This window comes from Cyphomyrmex costatus, unplaced genomic scaffold, assembly GCF_001594065.2.
Source record: "Cyphomyrmex costatus isolate MS0001 unplaced genomic scaffold, Ccosl1.0 scaffold254, whole genome shotgun sequence".
Classification (NCBI taxonomy): Eukaryota; Metazoa; Arthropoda; class Insecta; order Hymenoptera; family Formicidae; genus Cyphomyrmex; species Cyphomyrmex costatus.
The window spans coordinates 983139-1004622 of record NW_017276629.1 but is presented as its reverse complement, the minus strand read 5'-3'; the positions used below and the strand labels follow the sequence as shown (position 1 = coordinate 1004622).

The 21484-nt window shown below is 34.8% G+C and overlaps 1 protein-coding gene across 9 annotated transcripts in view; it reads left to right on the top strand.

The window, feature by feature from the left end:
- Nucleotides 1-17253, top strand: part of dlg1 (MAGUK family member discs large 1) — a 540434-nt gene extending 523181 nt beyond the window's left edge. For 5 of the 9 annotated variants that reach the window (XM_018540590.1, XM_018540588.1, XM_018540585.1 and 2 more), the window contains 11 exons: nucleotides 5758-5971; nucleotides 6420-6577; nucleotides 7734-7983; nucleotides 8838-8940; nucleotides 9601-9639; nucleotides 11645-11686; nucleotides 15032-15181; nucleotides 15264-15436; nucleotides 15554-15663; nucleotides 15745-15836; nucleotides 16345-17253. In XM_018540590.1, the coding sequence (XP_018396092.1) occupies nucleotides 5758-5971; nucleotides 6420-6577; nucleotides 7734-7983; nucleotides 8838-8940; nucleotides 9601-9639; nucleotides 11645-11686; nucleotides 15032-15181; nucleotides 15264-15436; nucleotides 15554-15663; nucleotides 15745-15836; nucleotides 16345-16454 (1441 nt within the window). In that variant the 3' untranslated portion in view covers nucleotides 16455-17253. The remainder of the gene's footprint in view (nucleotides 1-5757; nucleotides 5972-6419; nucleotides 6578-7733; nucleotides 7984-8837; nucleotides 8941-9600; nucleotides 9640-11644; nucleotides 11687-15031; nucleotides 15182-15263; nucleotides 15437-15553; nucleotides 15664-15744; nucleotides 15837-16344) is intronic. The other 4 variants (XM_018540591.1, XM_018540586.1, XM_018540587.1 and 1 more) reach the window with 3 other exon arrangements.
- Nucleotides 17254-21484: the final 4231 nt, after the last annotated feature.

Genomic DNA, 21484 nt, shown 5'->3' with positions numbered 1-21484 from the left:
GGCGGCGGCGGCGATAGTGGTGCTACGAGGCGGTGGTGAAAAGAGGGTTGCGACGCAGGGTTACAGCGCGCGCCAGAGAGAGAGTCAGCTTATTTCTATCGATCCTGACGATAGTAGTTCGCAGTGGCCGCCTCGGCGGCGCGGCGCATGGCGACACGATACGGCGCGGCGGCGACTACCTATGTTCCGAGGCCTTTAATCCGTCGCGACGCCCCCAACCGACGTCGGAACGTCGCTGTTGGTTCGTGATCGAAAGAGAGCAGAGAACGGAGAGAGAGAGAGAACCAGCAACAACGTCGCGCCAGCTGGTCCAAAGGATTGCGCGTCATTTCGCCCTCTCTCTGCATCTTTCTCTCCTTCTTGCTCTTCGTTCACCACTGTTCTCTTCCCGTATTCGCTATCGATCAACCTGCACGATCGACCACAATCACGTGTCCGGATGTTCGCCGATACGCGCTAACCATCGACAAGGGTGCATCGAGAGAGACCACTCCTTGATGACAACTCGTCCTTCCGCAGCGAAACCGCAGTGGCATTACGTCATTGTTCCATTTATTCCGCGCTGCGAAGGAACAGGTGCGCGTTTTACAACACGTCTTCAAGTGCGTGAGTGCGAATAGATTGAGAATCAGCGCAACCATCTGTTCGTTCGTTCAGATAAATCGTGTGATGTTTGTTGCGATCAGAGAATGAAGAATCAGACATGGTGAATAAGAAATTGACCGTGTGCTTGTTTGTTAACGAAATCGAGTGCGTATTGACATAGACGCGTGTGGGACGAGGTATACGAGACGCTATTTTCACTAATATTTGTCTTGATGATGAAATGGGAAGAGTGGAGCGCTCTAGGAACGGGGGATGCAGTTCAAATGGTATGAGAGAGTATATACGGTACATATTGCATTAGGCGGAATTGTGCGCTCTTAAAGTAGATCGTAAGTTATAAAGTGGGAAAAACGAAAAACGGTTTAAGAGTTGACAGTAAATAGTAATTTGTGCGATTGCTGCACAATCTTTCCAAGTATAAAAGAGATGAAAGTAGAGACGAATATATGTACCAGTTATACATATATATAGCATTTCAGAACCAGGGGCGTAACTGACTTGAATTCATTAAAACGATGAAAGAATTCTTAATAAACATAAATTTATAAATACTAATTGTTTTTCAAGTGCCTTTAGCTTGACCTATTTTACAAGTTAAATTCTTTGTAGGCTTGTAAAAATATAGAATCTTCGGTATCTTGACAGTTCGAGGCATTTGATAACTTATATTTTTATTCATATGTATGAGTTTCGCTTACATTTTCAATATTGATTAGTATTATTATTTAGTGAAGACTTTCTGAAGTGTGTATTGAATGGCAACTCCGATTTGAACATCCGCTTTAAATGTAGGTATTCAATCCGAAGTTACCTATAACGTTGATATTTAACTCTTACAAATTCATATGACGATTTTCCTGTTCTTTATTATACGATGAGTCGTTCGTATCTGGATTAATTTTCATCGCTTAAAAGTATACAAAAATTTTTAAGTTTTCGCATATACTTTAACATCTTTAGAAAGTATGTATAAGGTTATGTATTAAAAAAGAAGAATAAAGAACATTATTTATATATAGTAAGATATTCCTAGTATTTCAAAGAAAAGAAATGCGCAGAATACACAACTGAGATTCTATCGTAACCACAATTGTAAGTACTTCAATTATCTTTGTAATTCTCTATATATGTCTAATACTTGTTTCTAACAATGTAGATTAACTATAATCTTAGTTTAACTTACCCTTGTCTTTTTCTAGTTCCATAAATTAGAAAGGAATAAAGAAGTTAAACCAAAATTAAAATTAATCTTAATTGGTAGAAATGGATATATAAATTATACGAACGAGTTATAAAATGGAAAGCTGAATATTTTTTGAAAATAATTTGTTTAGTAGATTATTCTCGTATTCTCTTTATTCTCAAGATTTTTATTTGTTTTTACAAGATTTATGTTAGCTAATTTTATGTCAATGTACATTTCTATAAATTAATAATTTCACGCCTATCTATATAACATATAATGACATCTATTGTAGATATTTACGATAAAAGATTACTTGATATTATTTCACGATTTTGAATCATTCTCGCGTACACTAGATAATGTTTATTGCATCATAAGATGAAACAATCAGATTCCTAAATTGTAGAAAGATCTCAAGTTGTTTTATGATTTATTTATTGTCGTAAAGTATTTACGAGCGCAAGATATACTTCCCCTTTAGGTATTGCGCAATATCGCGATATGTCCTGGAAAATCTGTTTCCTGCGACAACACACCCGTCTCGCGAAAGGGGGTCGGCACGCGTTGCGAATAATGCGAATACGTATAATTAAAGCCTCGAATCGAGAGCACACGATAATACGATCCGTGCCGCGGACATAACTAGTTAGTAACACGCGTCAACGTCAACGCGCGTGTCGGACTGACGGAAACATATGCTGCGGACGTCTACGCGCATCCGGCGCGCATTCCTCCACCACGCAGAGGCACGTAAATCCCCGTTTAGCGCGGGCCAATCGTAACGGAGGATTTCGAGAATGCGATGGATGGACCGATTCGACAAGCGTGTCAATCACCGAATGACCTAATGAATTATAGACGTGATAAGAAAATTATACCCATTATTTCTTTCATGTATGGAAATATTCGTTACAATCAGACTTTTTATCAGATATTTTCTATTATCTGTGTTGGAGTTATTAGCAAATGATAAATGATAAATCTAAACTGAAAAAGCTCTGTTTAGCAATTATATTGTATACAGTATCACACGAAAATCTTAAACATTATATTAAAGATAAAATTAACTGAATAATTTCTTTTTTTTAACATTTTCTAATGATAATAAAAAATAATTGTTAAATTTAATGCCACGGTTGTTATTCTTTTATTATTAATGTTACAGTAGAAGAAGAAATGTGTTGTAAATGAAAATTGGAATGATGGCTATATCGTTTCGATCTATCGAAATAAATGGATAATAATGTCAAAGAGACGTTTTCCTGAGACGTGTCAGACTATCCGATCTCTTTTGTAGGATACTATTCTTTTTATTGCCAGCAAGAAGAGAGACTCATTGATATTTACGCTAAATATACGTGCCATTTTTTTACGCATGTATAATAATACAAAAAATTAATATTAAAGTGACGTAACAATATATTTTTTTATATTGATATTTTAAAATATTAATATTCTATTAATATTTTCAAATGTCAATATAATATTATTTTATGAAAATATTTTAACAATGATTATAATGTTTGATCTGTATGAAACATGATTACTATACATATAAGTAATAGATATTCCGATCCGAATATCGAGCATCACGCGTGCAACAAGAGTCCGTTAAGATAAGCGAAAGGTGAACAGCCGGATGCGCTCGTGGTTGTCTCTCGCGAGCTGGTAATATGAACTTAACTTGTGTCCCCGCTGGCAGCGTACCAACCGTTAATTCGAGGTCTTCGTTAACATGAGCAAGAGAAAGCGTCGAGTGGTTACGCCTCGAGGTTGCATACAGGTCACTAGCAGGAATCTTCATGTTACGTACCATACGACCCGACGATGATGATGACGTGTAATCTTCGTAATTTCGCCCCTCGAAAGAACCTCGCACTAATTACATGGAAAATTGGGTTCTGGTGAAATGAGTTGGTTTTCACAAATATGTATTATAGCTTTATGTGGTGAACCAAAAATGTTATATATACATGGTTCAAATAAGTGCTAGTTCTTGAACTGTACAAGTATATCAAAATATAAAATTTTATTATTATAATTAAAAAACAAACTTATAATTTGTATTTGCAGAAGTACTTTTTGATAAATCATATGCTAAAAAAAAAACTATTAATTATTCAGCTTTATATCTATGACATCTTATTATAAACTATTATACATTATATGTGAAAACGAATATTTCATTGGGACTAAATTTTGCATATAATTAGTGCGAAGTTTATTAATTATATGGAAAATTAGGTTCCGGTGAAATAAATCAGTTTTCATACACGATTGTAGCTTATTAAACATAGAAAATTAGGTCCCGGTGAAATGAGATTGCAACTCATTGCACCGAGACCTAATTTTCTATATTTAGTGCGGTCTTTCAACGAATACCTAACGATCCACAGCAAACATGTCCATAAATAAAGGGCTTTCAAACGGCGATAAAGGTATAACGCAAATGTCGCGTTACGTTTGAAAAATTATTCTCTTACTTTTTTGTTATTATCGAACATAGTAGAGCTGACGCCAGAGAATGGCTGAGGGACTTTTTCTAGCTTGTGTGTTAGTAAATCTCCATGAATTGATTTCTTTAGTTTGTTTATGTCTGCGTATATGTGCAAGAGCGTTAAGCACATTCATGGTGTATATGTATAAGGATTAGTATCCCGCCGACTTGATTACCCGAATGCGTAAGCGCTTACGTAGGACGTTTCATTGATCGACACGCTTTTGCGTCATACTCATGCCGTTTACACGAATTTGTATATGATCATCGTTATTGAACTGTTGACATTTACGATACCAGAAAGCGACTGCGAAAGATGATTTCATTGGCCTTTTAAAATAAATGATCTTCGTGATTACATTTTGGTTGGTCGCTATTTACAGTTCTTATTTTAGAACTGTCTTAAGTAATAATATTTTATTTTAAGATATTAATACGGCTGTATGTGATTAATTTGTTATCTAAAATTATATACTTAAGACAGTTTTAAACAAGAACCGACCTTTGTCTTTCATTTTTAAAACATTAATAATGTTAATAATCTTTATTGCAATGTATACAACAATAGTTAATTACAAAGCTGAAAGACGAAAAGAAATACAAAAGATAATATAGTGCACGTAAATGATGAAGCTCCGACAAGACTACTGCTATGAAGACTATCCAGTAACAAAAGTAGAATGTTACAAAAATAAGCAAAAGTAAAAAAATAGAGTAATATTGAATATAATTAATTCGTATTTACGATGTGTTTTCATTATAAAATTAGATAATAAACTATATTGAGAAATTTGTCAACAATTTCATTCTCTACAGAAAATGCGGTTGATAAAAATTTCACAATATTTAAAGTTGTGATTTCGAAATTTATTGCGACTTGGTCCAATTCGTAATACCAAATTTCTCGTCGATCCTTAACGTTATTTTATGGAAATTCCCAAATTTCTTCATCAAAATTTATTTCATTTAATCGTACGAAGATAAATTTGTGCAGAATAGTTCAGTACATAGTTATGATGCCATCATTTGTGCATGTCCTCGCATTATGCGTCTCGTTACGGCGAAGTACATTTCAAATTCGCGAAAACTGCGTGGCATGATGAATTTCCCGACCGGTCTTCTAGTTAACGTGATAATCGCGTCTATAAGAATCCTGGGGAAAATTTACATTTTGATTCGCGATTAAAATGCAAGTGCGTTGACACGCGATACGTATCTAGGCGTAAATCTTAAATTGAGAACGTCCACGCTTGTCTATGATTTATAAATATTTATAAATTAATTTATCCTTGGTGCTCTTGAGATGCAGTAGAAATTAAATTAATTGACTTACATATGTAATCTCAGTATATCTTATAAAAATGCACATACATTATCCAATTGTTAATAATAATTGTTGCAGCAATTTCACATTTCTAGGAATATTATTAATGTTAACGTAACATGGTCCATCTCTTTTTTTTTCCAGGGAAGTTCGAACCGTCGTATTAAATAAAGGCTCTCCTGGTCTGGGTTTTAACATCGTTGGTGGTGAAGATGGTGAAGGCATCTTTATTTCGTTTATTCTAGCCGGAGGTCCGGCCGATCTCAGTGGTGAATTACGCAGAGGCGATCAGATATTGAGCGTTAATGGTATCAATCTCCGAACAGCCACCCACGAGGAGGCCGCCGCGGTTCTCAAGGTGAGATCTTCGATTTTGTTTGTTATTATAATATTTAAACAATAAGTAATCGTCGCGGAATTCAACAACTTTTAGTGCTTTTCAGCAAGAGACATAGTGTATGTATATAACACAGTGATAATTTCATCTTCGTTTAATATCGGCAAAAAGTAAAAATCTAATGATTTACTGTATTGCACTGTGTCTCATCTGTATCTCTTCTGAAAAGTGTCTTTTAACTTCGGTAAAAGATTATAACGACAAAAGATTAACATGTTAATAAAGTTTATTATGAAATTTTTTGCTAACCGAAATTTGAATTAAAATATTAATTGAAAAGTGCTGATTACATGAATATAATAATTTTGATGTATTAATATATTTACAAGTTATATTCTCCAAACAATTTTTTAATTGCGATTAATCGAAAATAATGGATACGGTTTTTTTTTTGTTTACGCGTATTCAGGGTACTAGTCAAACAGTGACGATCGTGGTGCAATACAAACCGGAGGATTACAACAGATTTGAAGCGAAGATCCAGGATCTTAAACAACAAATTTCGCAACAGAATGTAATGACAGGCACCCTCATGAGGACCTCTCAGAAGAAATCACTTTACGTGAGGTATTTAATTATACTTTTGCGATTATCTTTTGATTCGATCATTTGTCGCTCAGAGTTTCAATTTCAAAATCTTTTAATCCTGGGGAATATAGTTATTTGGTGTTTTTATATTTATATCCCCACGGTAAAAAAAATGTGAATTATGTGGATATTGTTCTTTAAACTATTTAGCCTCTTATCTGTTTATTTTGTTTAATATTTGTTTGGTTTCAACTTAGATAATTTTTTTTACGAAAATTGTGAGTAAATCCATATCTATGATGTTTTAAAATGCCAGTAAATCGGAAAACAATAATTTACAATATATTGTTATTGTTAATAGTAATGATTTTAAATAGGATGTAAAGTATTCTCGGTGATCGTTTATGTTATTACAAAATGATTACTTTTGTTATTATTATTACACAATTAATTAACATAACCAATAAGAAAGAAATTGCCTTTAACGGTCGAGCTGGATCTTAAGTGCTATTATAATTCCGTGTGAATTTATGTAGATAAATGTTTTAAGAGACGCCACTCTACGAAACTACCGCAAATATCACGAGTTAAATTGTGTTTGCAATTTAACAATTTTTAATGCTCTTTATGCATCTTAAATCGATCTTAATAATATCGAATAATAAATTAAAAATGATTAATTCTTATTGCGAAAAATATACCTCGGCTGGTAGTCGAACCCGAATCTCTTACATTCTGTGCGAGCGTCCTACCAGTTAGACTACCGAAGCCTTAGTAATATTCTTCGCAATAATCGGTTTAAGTAAGAACAACATCTTTTTCAGGTGACGTAAATAAACAACATTTAAATATTAAATCTTATAGTAATTGTGAGAAACACAACCAATAAGAAATTGCCTTTAACGGTCGAGCTATTAACAATTAATTAACACACAGCATCACGTAATAAATAATTCTGTAGAATAATTCCTGACAGGGAAGACACAGGAGAAACCACACAATAGATTGCGACGTTGACTCGTTCTCTTTATTCCGCCATCTCCCTCTTCGTTATTTCTCCCTCGTTCCTCGAGCGCGACGAGATGATATCGAAATCGTGCTAATCAATAATCGATAGGGATCGACGGGCCGCAAGCGCGCCACAATTCATATAAAATACGAAGGTAAATAAGGACGATATTTTTTTCCTCAATAGAGCGTTGTTTGATTACGACCCCAATAAAGACGATGGTTTGCCGAGCCGCGGCTTGGCGTTCCGTTATGGCGAGATCTTGCACGTGACGAACGCTAGTGACGACGAATGGTGGCAGGCGAGAAGAGTCACCCCACAGGGCGAGGAAGAAGGTCTAGGTATAATACCCTCGCGTAGGCGATGGGAACGCAAGCAGCGTGCCAGAGACCGTTCTGTCAAGTTCCAGGGGCACATGCCGGTCATTCTTGATAAGGTGAGTGAAACAGGAATTTCTGGAAGCTCCTAATTTCTTCGAAAATGACGAAAAACTACAAATTATAATACAATTATATAATGTATTATTATTATTTAGGAAGATTATACAAATATAGCTCTTTCTAAAAATTGTATATATTTGTAATATATTTGTACTCTAAAAAGTAAGTGATATTCGAAAAAATCATATCATAAAAATGAAAAGTTTAAGCCGTGTTCAAAAAAGGATACTCAAAAATTTACACCGTTTTATCTAATAATGATATATTTCCATGAAAAGTAACTGATATATTATTAATTAAAGGTGCCAGTACAAAGTGAACATTCATAAATTGTTCGAGCGACATTTGATCTGCGCGCGGGGCGGTGAGGTGAGGGGGACAGCGGAAGGCTGAGGCGATTCGAAAATCGGCCGAAAGTTGCATACACTTTATGTATGGTATGTTCACTTTGTACTGGCATCTTTAATTAATAATATATCAGTTACTTTTCAAAGTAATATATTATTATTAGACAACGGAAGGCGGAGGCGATTCGAAAATCGGCCGAATGTTACATACAATTTATGAATGTTCACTTTGTACTGGCACCTTTAATTAATAATATATCAGTTACTTTTCATGGTAATATATCATTATTATTATATTTAATTATATAAAAATTATCATATTTATAATTTCAAATTTTTACACAAACATTATTTTAATTTTGCTTTTATAATATATGGTTCTCTTTAAATATCATAAATATTTGATAAAATTGTTTCTCTCATGAATAAATTTATTAATATATACAAAACTAAATAAAATTTATGATTTGTTGACTACATCGCAGAAAACTTGTTGATTTCAGCAATCAACTCTAGACCGAAAGAAAAAGAATTTCTCGTTTAGCAGGAAGTTCCCCTTCATGAAGAGCAAAGACGATAAATCCGAGGATGGCTCCGATCAGGAACGTGAGTGTCTAGAATGTGATTGTTATTTTCTTTTCCCTCCTGCACGTTCTGTGCATGTTCTAATCCATATTTACTGTGTTTTAATGTTTTCTCGTATGTATTCGCCTATATACTCATATCGTGCGATTTAACCGCTGAATTACGAAGTTATTCCCTATCCTCGGGCTACAGTCTTCGCAATCGATGGGTTCAATTTTGTATTAATAATTAATAGTTTTCTTAATAATTCCACGTCCTGCAGCAAACTTGGAAAATTTAATCGAGAACGTTATAGTATTATATAAAATGTGACAGTAGAAAACTATTCTTCTAGTAAAGCAACTTTCCGCGTCTATTCTACGATATTCTCTAATATCATCAGTAGTTACGTAAACATTTAATACGTATACAATTTCTTTCATAATTATAGTATCATTGTAAAAATGAATTCTTCAAGATTTCATAACGCGCAATTTTAAAAAGAGTTGTAATCAAAGTCGGTACATAATATAATTTTCCATGCAAAAATCGAAAATTTTTATTTGAGCAAGTAAAATCATTGATTAAAGTCCCAACTTCCGGTGCGATGAGCCCCGATCAGACACGCCCAAGTCCCGAATGAGCTTGTGTGTTTTACAATGTGAAAACGTGACATGTGTTTTGTTTTGCCTGCTTGTGTAGGAACGCCCACCACACCTGAGAATGAGAACGATCCCACCCGTAAGTATTTTAATTAGACATGTAATAAGCTCTGTAAATATGCGCTTTCGCCATTTTACACATGCAATGACGTCAACAGTGACGCAGTTTTAAAGTACACACCAAAATACGAGATTTGGGATGAATTTTGATGATATATTAAGCTAAAGACTAATTACGTACATGAAAAAAAAAACGATTCTATTAAAGTATCTAAAAATTTAATTAGAAACTTGAAAATAATTTTGTTTAGACTATTAAAATAATTATGTAAGATGCTCAAACTAGTTGCTAAAATATTAAAACTTTTGCAGCGTCGTCATTAAGTCGTTATTAAGCGTTCTGTGTTAATTATTTTGATAGTCCATCAAAATTATTGTCAGATCAATATATAATCTAATTAAATTATATATTTTTAGCAAATCATTCTCTCTCTCTTTCTTTCCATGTATAATTTAAAGAAATATTTTTATTTTAATTCTTTTTTCTTATATTAAAAGAATGGTTTCGGGGATGCATCTAAATATTTAGTTAGATACAGATATGAAAATAATTTTGTTGGATTACTAGAATAATTATGTGTGACGCTCAAGTTGGTTGCTAGAATATCAAAATTTTTTGGAGTCTTGCTTATCATGGTTGAATTTTCTACACAAATACTTTCATAATCCAACAAAATTATTTTTAAATCCGTATTTAACAAAAGATTTTTAGATATTTCAGCAAAATCATTTCTTTTTTTTGCACAATGAAGTAAATTGTTAAGGTATAAAGGCCAAAAATTGATAATGCATAGTCTTGTTTGATCGTAATAAAAGAAATTATTTGTTTATAGTATTTTTTAAATGTAATTCGCTTTATCTTGGATCGAAATCGAGTTTTGGTCGAGATTGAATCTCACAATGTTGTATCGTACGCGATGTCGCTTGCGGAGAATCACCATGCAGAGCCGCAGCAGCTTCATTTGCGCCCTTCGACCTCGCTTGCGCATGTACACTGCACCTTGAACTTTTCTGCCCCGTGCAGAGTCTCTAGACTAACATCCCGACCGACGCTCTTATCTACGCTCTCGACTCCGCTTCTAACTTTCGGCTTTTCATTATTAAAGGTTCACAGGTAGTCCATAGAAACGGTCCAGCACGGTAGAGCGATGTTCCTCTCAGACAGTAGTAGTTCACATTTTCTTCTTTCTCTTTTTCATTTTTTTATTTTCTTCCTCAAAAAATAATATACATGATAAAAACGCATTCCATTCATTTCAAAGATCGTGTCACGAAGCACATCATCCTCCATCAGATGTATTCAACAATAGCTCCGGATTGATAAAACAAAAAAAAAAATTGTTTGAAGTACTAGATGCATGTACGTCGCATTGTCATTGTGTTAGATTGAGAAGAAATCTCGTTCTTCGACATGACATAACACGCGATTCGGTGTTCGACCTCGTAATAAACGAGAAGATATACACGCTTCTTACCACTTAGCTGATGGCGAAAGGAAGAGTGTTACAATCTTGAGTTGTACACACAGCTGATACTTTTTTTTTCTTCGTGTTACCCGATGTTTTTCTCAAGCATGAGTGTCTCCGTAGCGAGCGAGACGATTATTCATCGATGTCATGAAAAAAGAATATTTTGATGATACAAACGACGCAGTGTACTTTACGAGTACTTAAACGTAATGCTTTCACAAATAACATGCAACGCATAACATTCCGTGATTACTGCACTAGGGAATTTGCATTCTTCACGAAATACTTAGTTATGACAATTAAATCACGATTTTTAAGGAAGGAATAATTCGGACGATTTAAATCCCCATTCGCGTGTCATTTCTCGAATCTGCAAACACACTTGCATCATGGTTCATCGAATCCATCCCGTGCGTAGCATTGGAATCGCGCGCGCACAGTAGGAGAGAGTTTTCTCGAAAGTCTATAGCGCTTCTAATTAATTCTAGCGGTAATTAACGGTCGCTTATTTAGTACGCAACGTATACTGAAATGTATCAACTTGTTATGTTCTAGCATTCATGCTGTGCTACACCCAGGACGACACTAACACTGAAGGTAATCATGTCTCTCTCTTCTCTCTTCGTTCCCACTCTTTATATCTCGCTATCTTTAGTTCCTCCCTGCCCCTCCCCCTCTCTATTTATCTTTTTCTTTTTCCTCTTTCTTTCTCTCTATATATCTTTCCTACTCTTCCTCACACTGAAGAGATCGTATTGCCTGGGTCAGCCACGCGGGATAATGAATTTTGGTCACGACATTGTTTCACGTTGATTATGCACGTGCTCTGATAGATTAATATAATTAATATAATTAATATCGGTACAAAAATTATGGTAGTATTTATTATTACTTTAACGTTCATTATTTTCTGCAATTTTATTTATCATAAAATGAATGCTAATGTTAACGTTCACGTATATAGTTAGAGAATATGAATTCGGCATAGCACGCTCAAATTTGTTGCAATTATACAACAATAACGCTTCAAAATTTATAATTATAGTATTTGTGAAACGTTCTGACCGAAAATCTCATCCCTTTATTCGTCTATCAGCCTTGCGAGAGATATTGATCACGCTTGCATTCATTTGTCAGCAATAATTCAGCAACCAAATATATATATGATGCCGGGCCTTTATTATACGTCATAGCATATCTATTGTTTTGTTTCAATGGAAGTATGCATATTCATACGAGATGAAAAGGTCAACTCGAAATCTTCATTAGTTAATAATGATGACGTTCGTGCAGTTAAAGCATGTATAAATGTATTTATCCGTGAACATTAATATACACAATATAACGATTGATGACGAATAATACGGTACACGATGTTAAGAATGTAAATTAATACATAAAAAGCAGGTCTCTTTATTTATCTATGGGCCACTTCGATCAACTCCGATTAACTTTAATCGTCGATTAAGGTTAATCAGAGTTGGTCGAAGTGGCCCTATATGTGTTTGCGTATGAATTAGAGAGATTTATCTTATAATATTTAAAATAGAAATAGTATTTGCATAATATGATTTCGAATTGAACTCGAAATACTCGCTGATTATATCATATATCGAGAATTCGTCACAAGCGCATTGTCTATCCGTGAAATTTCACATACGATTTTTTTAGAATTTTCTCATCTTAGGACCTTGATTGTCCGGTACTCTTCCTCCGTCGCCGCTGTCCATTATTCACCTCTCATTCATCACCATTAACATTATCGCCCTTTTATCTCTCTTTATTTTGATCTTTCTCTTTTCTTATTCATTTAAGATTTATCTTGCGCTACAGGGAGTAGAGAAATTTTGTTTCGCGTTCAGCTGCCGTATATGGAGGAACTCACGTTAGTTTATCTGGAAAAGGAGGCCGACGAGCCCAATGACGAGCTTAGTAAGTCGTAGCCGAGAGCAAATGTGTGAACCGTATATTGTGAGCGCATTGCGCGCACACAAAGAGTCGATTTGTTCCTCTAGGAAACTAACGCAGATCGCAGATAATTGTAACCCTGTCAACGGGTGATTATCCTAAAAAAATATTCGTAAAGATGAATAACTGAATAATGTTGTTTGCAATCCCTATGTCAGCTAACGATCTTTGATATTTTCCGATCTATTAATACTTCCGCTCTTACGCAAATTGGTCGTGGATAGAGATTCTCAAGTAAGAGAGATTGGATATTATTCGTTAGATCTGTACTATTTTTTAGAACGTATCTAAGATAGAATAAGATATCCACACATCTCATTTTATCTTATTCTGAAGCCAATAAGGCAAATGAGAGTACGGCGCGATAGTCAGTATGCGAAGTAATAAAGTAAGAAATTTTATTATTTCTTTATTCCATAATTAATGATGTAATTAATTGCACGTTTCGATTCTCTTTTGAAGTCCTCTGCAAATACAAAAAGAAATGTGTGTGTCTCTTGTTTGTACATCAAATTTGAGTCATCAACAAATTTTTATTCTTAAGCGTTCTGAAAAATATGGCGGACCAATTGAAAATTGTCTAAACAGTGTCCAATTTCTCACTTAAAGATCTCTAAACGTGGATCAAAGTTGCCGCGATTCTATAAGATAGATATAATTTGACAGTTGGGGAGAGTAACGTGTCAATATTCTCATTGTGTTTCCGCTACTATCGATTTTACATTATCTTGCGATGTGCAATGTCGCGAGTTAACACAACCATCCGTCGATCTCTACAACTTTTCTACAAACTTTTCACTCTTTTATTTTCCGACGATAAAACTCACGATCGAAATTGAAAAGCAATCGCGAGTACAATACGCCGGTTTAAGGAACCAATCGAGAAACGTCTGTCTCCTTCGACATTCGTTAATTTTCTCCAGGCTTCTCTTCGCGATAAATTACTAACGAGACGCGCGCCCCGCGCACAATTGAAACGGCCGAGCAACATGCTTCTCTCTATCACAACCTGTTTTCTCGTTTTCTTTTCTTTTCGCCGCTCTCTACCTCCTCTTCTTCGATCGTAGAACCTGTAGACGTTAACAACAGCAGAACGCAATTAGAACGCTCAAATAGACGAAGAAATTGTGTCACTTCTTCTCGTCGCGTTGGAAACACATTGACGTGCTGCTCTTCCTCACACTTGCGCGAAAGTTCCGGACCACGTATTCGATTATCGCAATTGGAACCCGAGAAGAAGCGACATGGTCACATTAATATCGAGTTCGTAACATGTGTTAGCGGCGCGCGGTATTGATTACAAATGGGAACTCCAACTTTTCTCTATCTATCTCTTTCTCTACCTCTCCTTCTTTCTTTTTTTTAGTCAAGTATTAGTTTATAGTCGCTATACGTACTAACGCCACTTATGCACCTCTGACGTCTCTGGATCGCTTAAATTTTCTAGTCATTAAGAGGTACAGCTTGCCTTCTGCTTTCGATTTCGCCCGAACGCTGAGAGCATGCTCGTCCGACGAGAGAAATGTGTACTTGTCCGAAATGCCAGTGAGCCAAGAGCCGGGGTGTCCGCTTGAGACAGTTGAAGGACAGTTGTCACTGGACGTGACCGATCTATCGAGTCACCAACCAGAGATTGTTTCAAGTGGCTCCCGACGAACGCATATCGCTCTGTGTATAACATTGTCCCGCGTCCGTTTCGTGGAAGTGTCAATTAATCAATGACATCATCGGGGACCGTCATCAGAGAGCCTATCTTTCGGAAGCGGGGTCGCAAGGAGGGCCGCTCGGGTCGTGTTTATTCTCTTCTTAGATGAATGTTCCTGCTTTTTATTTTTCTCTGCTATATCTGAGTGGGCGGACTTGTGCGCTGAAGGTTCGGAGGAGATTGCTTGTAACGATGATGACGAGGCCTCTATCGAGTCTTCGGGAGCGCGTCGCAGAATCGTCCATATACATTTGATTAAACGATTGCAGGCAGCGAAGAGAACGTGCTTTCGTACGAGGCCGTGCAGCAGTTGACGATACAGTATACGCGTCCTGTGATTGTTCTCGGACCACTCAAGGATCGCATCAATGATGATCTCATCTCCGAATTCCCTGATAAATTTGGCAGCTGTGTTCCACGTGAGTTTGACAATCGAATGATGACTAACGATAGAAGTTTTCTTAAGGAACTGTATATCGATCTTCACTCATTTGCCTGCAGACACAACTAGGAGTAGAAGAGAATATGAAGTGGACGGACGAGATTATCATTTCGTAGCGTCGAGGGAACAAATGGAGAGGGACATACAAAATCATTTGTTCATAGAGGCCGGACAATATAACGACAATCTTTACGGAACATCCGTTGCGTCTGTACGAGAAGTGGCTGAAAAGGTATGCATAATTTTAGTAACATAGAATCGATCTTTTATAGAATTTTCTCACATGTTATATTATATAATATTGATGAGGAATCATCACTAAAACTATTTGTAATTATTACTTTTATAGGGCAAGCACTGTATTCTTGATGTGAGTGGGAATGCTATCAAGAGGTTACAAGTAGCACAACTTTATCCTATTGCCATCTTCATCAAGCCAAAATCGGTGGAGTCTGTTATGTAAGTTCAGTAATCGATATTCAATACGCACCAATTTTGTTGTCATTTATTTTGCTAAATTTAGCACTCTTAATTTTACAGGGAGATGAATAAGAGGATGACCGAAGAGCAGGCGAAGAAGACGTACGAGCGTGCTCTCAAGATGGAACAAGAATTTGGTGAATATTTTACTGGTACGTTTACACACATTTACAAAACTTCTATTAAATTACAATAAATTTTATATATAATTTGAGGGAATCTTATACCGATCTCAATAATGTTAAATAACCTATTAAAAACTGTAAATAATTAATTTTTCATTGCGAAAAATATTACCTCGGCCAGGAGTCGAACCCGGATCTCTGACATTCCGTGCAAGAAATATATATATAATATATATGTATATATATATAGATGTATTATGTTTCCCCAACTGATACTTACTTTTCTGACTTGATATATTCACATAAGTGGTCTTGTTTTAATCTTAATATCAATTTTGACAAATAAAATTCGACTAAACTATTATTTTATTATTAAAATGCTCACATTGTAATTGTTGCAAACATTCTAAAGGTAATGCAACTTATTAAAATTAAAATCAAAATTTGAAAAAATCACGAGAGAAATCAGTATTTGACGAATACGCAATTTAAATATTCTTATCGTAATAATTAAATCGCTATATCTTATTTGTAGCCGTCGTTCAAGGAGACACTCCCGAGGAAATCTATGTGAAAGTGAAGGAAGTCATTTCCGAGCAATCAGGACCGAACATCTGGGTTCCCTGCAGGGACCAGCAGCTGTGACGTCCTGCCCCCCACGCTCAGCACAGGCCCAATGCCTGGACCCTGCCACCGAGGCGACAAGCTTAGTTATTCACGATAAATATGATTAAGTGATGCTCTAACATCCTTTCCTTATCCCTTCTTCCCTCCCGTGTCCCATATCCATGTAGCACAAAGTCCCTACTTAAGACGCGTAACACGACGTAAATCGCCGCAGAGAATTTAAGCCGAAAGAATACTTAAAAATCATGGGATACACGATATCATCAACCATTTCCCCGCGAAGAACTGATAAAGTCAGTTGGAATGCGTGATTTATTCTCTTCTAAGTTTAAAATCTAATGAAAGATTGTTAAGAGGGAAATGAGGAAAACTAAGCATTCGGGCGTGCTCATCGTGTTGAATTTTATTGTGACCGATGTTTCTGATAACAAAAAATGACGGAGAGAAATTCGTAACTTTTATCGCATGATCGTCGATTATTCGTGTGTGTGATTGTCTCTAATTTTATTAATTAACCTCGCGAAAGAATTCAGAGGCGTTGTATGTATGTACAATTGCTCGAGAAGATTAGATCGGCGTATGCCGAAACCGAATTGGCGAGCAATTCAAGATGCGAGCGCTTTTTCGGTCATACTCGGGCACGGTATTTTTTAATGTACTTAAGCGCAGTTAGCGCGCCGAGAACGTCGAGCGAATTCGACAAACTCGACTCGAAAAATGGGGGGAACCGCGAATAGGAAAAGAAAACCGTAGCCCCAGCGACGTTGTGTATGTGTTAATGAACCTCACAGGATTAAAAGAAATAGTAAAAAAAAAAGCAGAAAAAAAGAGAAGAGAAACCTCACAAGACAAATCTTTAGATGCTAGATACACGTAACGATATATAATGTTTTGTACAGCTAGATGACTAAGCCAGTAACTGGGTTATGTGCAACATTATATTTGTGGAATGGGCGATGCGAGGAGAGAAGAGAAAAACGAGAGAGAGAGAGAGAGTGAGAGAAAGAGCAAAAAAATACTATTGTAATTTAAATATCACTACTAAATTATTATTATAGTAGGTATTATTGTAAATATATATTAATATACTCGCGTGTATCGAGACGGAGAGGCGTAGTAGGTAAAGATAAGAGTCAAAGAAGAAGAGATAGAGGGAGGGAAGACGAGCCTGACAAGGCTTTTCTTTCACGCGCGTCGGCTTTTCTTTTTCACATACATGATGTCACTCAGCATCGTGAAGAAATAAAGAATTTTCACGCCGATTATTCGCGCTCTCATAAAGCTTCAGCACGAGCGTAGGTGTATGCTGCTCCTTCGTATCTTAAGATATAGTTCTTGGCACCGGATCAGCAGTCGTTGTTGATCATGAGGTCTAGCTTGCACGAGATCTTCAGTGCATCTGGCGGAAGGGGGAAAATCATGCTCGTTAATGTACTTACGATTTCTCTGGAGGAATCGCGAAAGGTGCGAATGGACAAAACTGTAACGGTTCGAAAAGAAAAGAAGACGCAGATACGGCCAATTGAGTTCTATCGTAAAATGAGGACTGCATTCACCGAATAATAAGCGAAGATTTTCTTCATCGATAAACTCACATTCAGAATAAGATTCAATAAAAACAAATCCCATCGCTTGGCCTTCAATCGTTCATCGCGCTACGAGCTCACGATCGCGTGCACTATGCACGATGCTTTGTCCGCTTGCTCCTTCCGTTTCCGTAGCATTAATCATGCGCGAGAAGGTACGATAATTGATTCTCTCAATGAAACACGAGCGGGAAATCGAATTGTTGCAAACACGGGGTGTTATTACGGTAATTTAATTGTAATATAGCCGTGTGTATTGTTGTGATGTGGAAATACGAGTCACGATCACGAAAGACAATGGCGACGTTGAGGATAATGACGATGATGATGAGCCAACTTATTTGGTCGCAACATGCGACGATCATTTCTGTCGCTTGGAATAAAACCGAACGTTTCTTTTTCCTTATTTCGTAGTAACGTTTACTCGCGAGGAATGATAATATTGCGCGGACACGCTTTCGGGCAATTTTTTTCCTATATCGCGAGTTCTAGATTATTATTATTAAGCGCGATTATATCATACGAAATAGAATGAGGTACGAAGCGACGAGCTTCAGCTTGTGCCTGAAAGACAGAAGGCCTGGCTTCTCCGAGTTGAAAGATGTCTGTATCGATGTAAAAGACCGTATATAAAGAGAATAATTACCGCAGATACCTATTATACACCTCTATAGTCTATTTAATAATATTACTTATTAAATTGTCAATCTCATGTTCACCTTGTTTCATCGTTTTTAAATAGTTAATAAACGTTTTACCAATTTTACTACTATGGTTTGTGTATCCCCATCCTACTTTTTCATTCCTTGCTTTTATAGAGGATACAGAAATTATAATTAACAAAGTTATATATTAAATAAAAATAAAAGAATATTCTATTAAAAAAAATAATTTGCTTACATACTTTATAAAAATAACAATTTACTTGGTATAACGTATTTTCAAAATCAATTTTAAGTTAAAAGTTAATTTTTACCTAATTTTTAATATTACATCTTATACATAAAAATAAAAATGTAAGTTTTGTAGTGAAGATATAATAGGAAAAAAAATGTAAAATAATTAAAATTTTGTTACATTTAATATGTATTTTTAGTGTTTTAGCAACTAAATGATTGTGGGGTTAGTAAATAGAAATAAGAGTTTCAGTAAAAATACTCGTTTTTATTACATCGATTGAATAACTCGTTATTGTTATTAGCGAAAAAAAATCACAAATATTTTTTTCTTTATTTAGAAAGTTATTCGTCGGGTCCATCGTGACTCGCTTGTAACGACTACGGCAATGACAATAATAACGGTTTCCTCTTTACACGAATCACAGTAAGACTCTAATTTGTTCATCAGCTTCAACGTTGTTTCGAACTAAATCTCTGAAATAAAATATATATTTGTATATATACATATATTTGTATATATATATATATTTATTTATATTTATATATTTGTTCATATTTTATATATATATATTTGTATATAACTTCTGTTTTTCTTTATCCGCATTAAAGCAGCAGCATTAACACATTTAGAAGTTTTTTTTTTAAATATATAAATACAAGGAGGGCAATAGAAGGGAGAGGCGTTGTGTGAATGTTACACGACTAAGAAAATTTACATCCATCGTTTAACTACTATGTATAATATGGTACAATAAAAAAGCGCGTAGTCATAGATGATGATAGTAGTAATAGTAGTAGTTGTTGTTGTAACAGTAGTAGTAGTAGCAGTAGTAATAGTAGTAATAGTAGTAGTAATAATTATAGTAGTAATAGCAGCAGCAGCAACAGCAGTAGTGATAGTAGCTATAGTCGCAGTAGTGATAGCAGAATAATAGTAAATAATATTTCTCTAGTGGTCGCAACATATATACATACTTAGTACATCTCGTGTCATACAACGTGACTATCTCGAAGTCGGTTAATGCTTTATATTGTACACAAATAGTATACGCTATTATAAACATGTACCGCGTTCTACTTACATTTTAACTACTTAAGAATAAAAGATATAGTACGTACACACACCACGGTTTCTTATCATTCTGTCAGAGAGAAAAGTAATTTTTCTTTGTTTCACTCCTCCTTATCTTTATTTCGTTTTTTTTTCTGAAAATATGTATATACAATCGGCATAATGTAACCGCATCTCTATCCATTCGACATCGTTAGTTAAATAAAAATGATAAGGAGTCGCCCGAGTGCACGTCGTCGCTTGCGCAATATATTACGTCGTATCAACATTAATTAATATCACTCAATATTAACTGAATGAAAAAAAAACAATTTTGATAAAGTATTAAAAAATTTAAATAAATATACACAAATATAAAAATATTTTATTAAAATAATCATGGAACTCTCAAGGAGGCACAAGTACCTAGAAAGATTTTTTTTAAATCGATTTTTTTACGTATTTAAAAAATTTTATATCTTAAGAATATTTCTGTTAAGTTATAAATCGATCTAACGAAAAAATTACACAAAATTATAGTCAAGCGCGCTAAACAGACGTATATAGATAGAGACAAAACAAAATTTTTCAAAGTATAACAAGAGTTTCTCATTTCTATTATGATATTCATCAAATCTTCGAATAGCAAAAGATTTGTTTTATAGCCCTGGAGTAGCTCAACGTAAGTGTAACACTTTTAATAATTTCGTAGTGTAAACAGAACATAAAACTTTAAACGCGTTTTTCTCGAAACATACTTTTCAAAAAACGCGTGATCACTATTGTATCTTGAAAATGTTAAAATATCTTGAAAATTAAGCAAACGACTTACAATTTTACACACATATTATAGACACTAAAAATTAATTTTTTTAAATATAAGATTATTTTTGATGGTGCTTCGTTTTTTTCACAATCAAAAAATAAAGAAATTTTTTAGTGAAAAATCAATATTTGACGTCGACTAGTTGCTATTTTTTTCAAACGCAATATTTCGAAAAACACAGCTACATCAAATATTAGATTCATATTTCAATTTTATAAAGCTTGTATCGTTTTGCTTTCAGATGAATTTTGTAGAAGCGAGTGATCGCCGCAAATCATGTTTTTTAAAACAAGGTTCACACGAACGTTAATAACGTCGCCATTTGTAACTATTTTTTTAATAAAATTAAAATGATAAAGAAAAGAAAAAATACACTCTTTACGATGAAATAAACCCAACTTCTTTATCTCTTTTTGTGTTTCTACAAAAAAAAAAATTAGGCTTCGTTTTTACACATCTAGGTACTTATGTCCTCTTGAGAATTGATAACACTACTGTAAAATTCTCATTCTCCAAACAGTTTAAACATTTTACATCGTTATTTTGATAATCTAACAAAATTATTTTCAGATTTTAGCTAAATAGCTAAACTAAATTTTTAGATACCTCAGTAAAAAAGAATCGTTCTTTCGTTAATTATATTAATAATATTAACGATATTAATTAATTGTTTGTCCCTCGCGTAA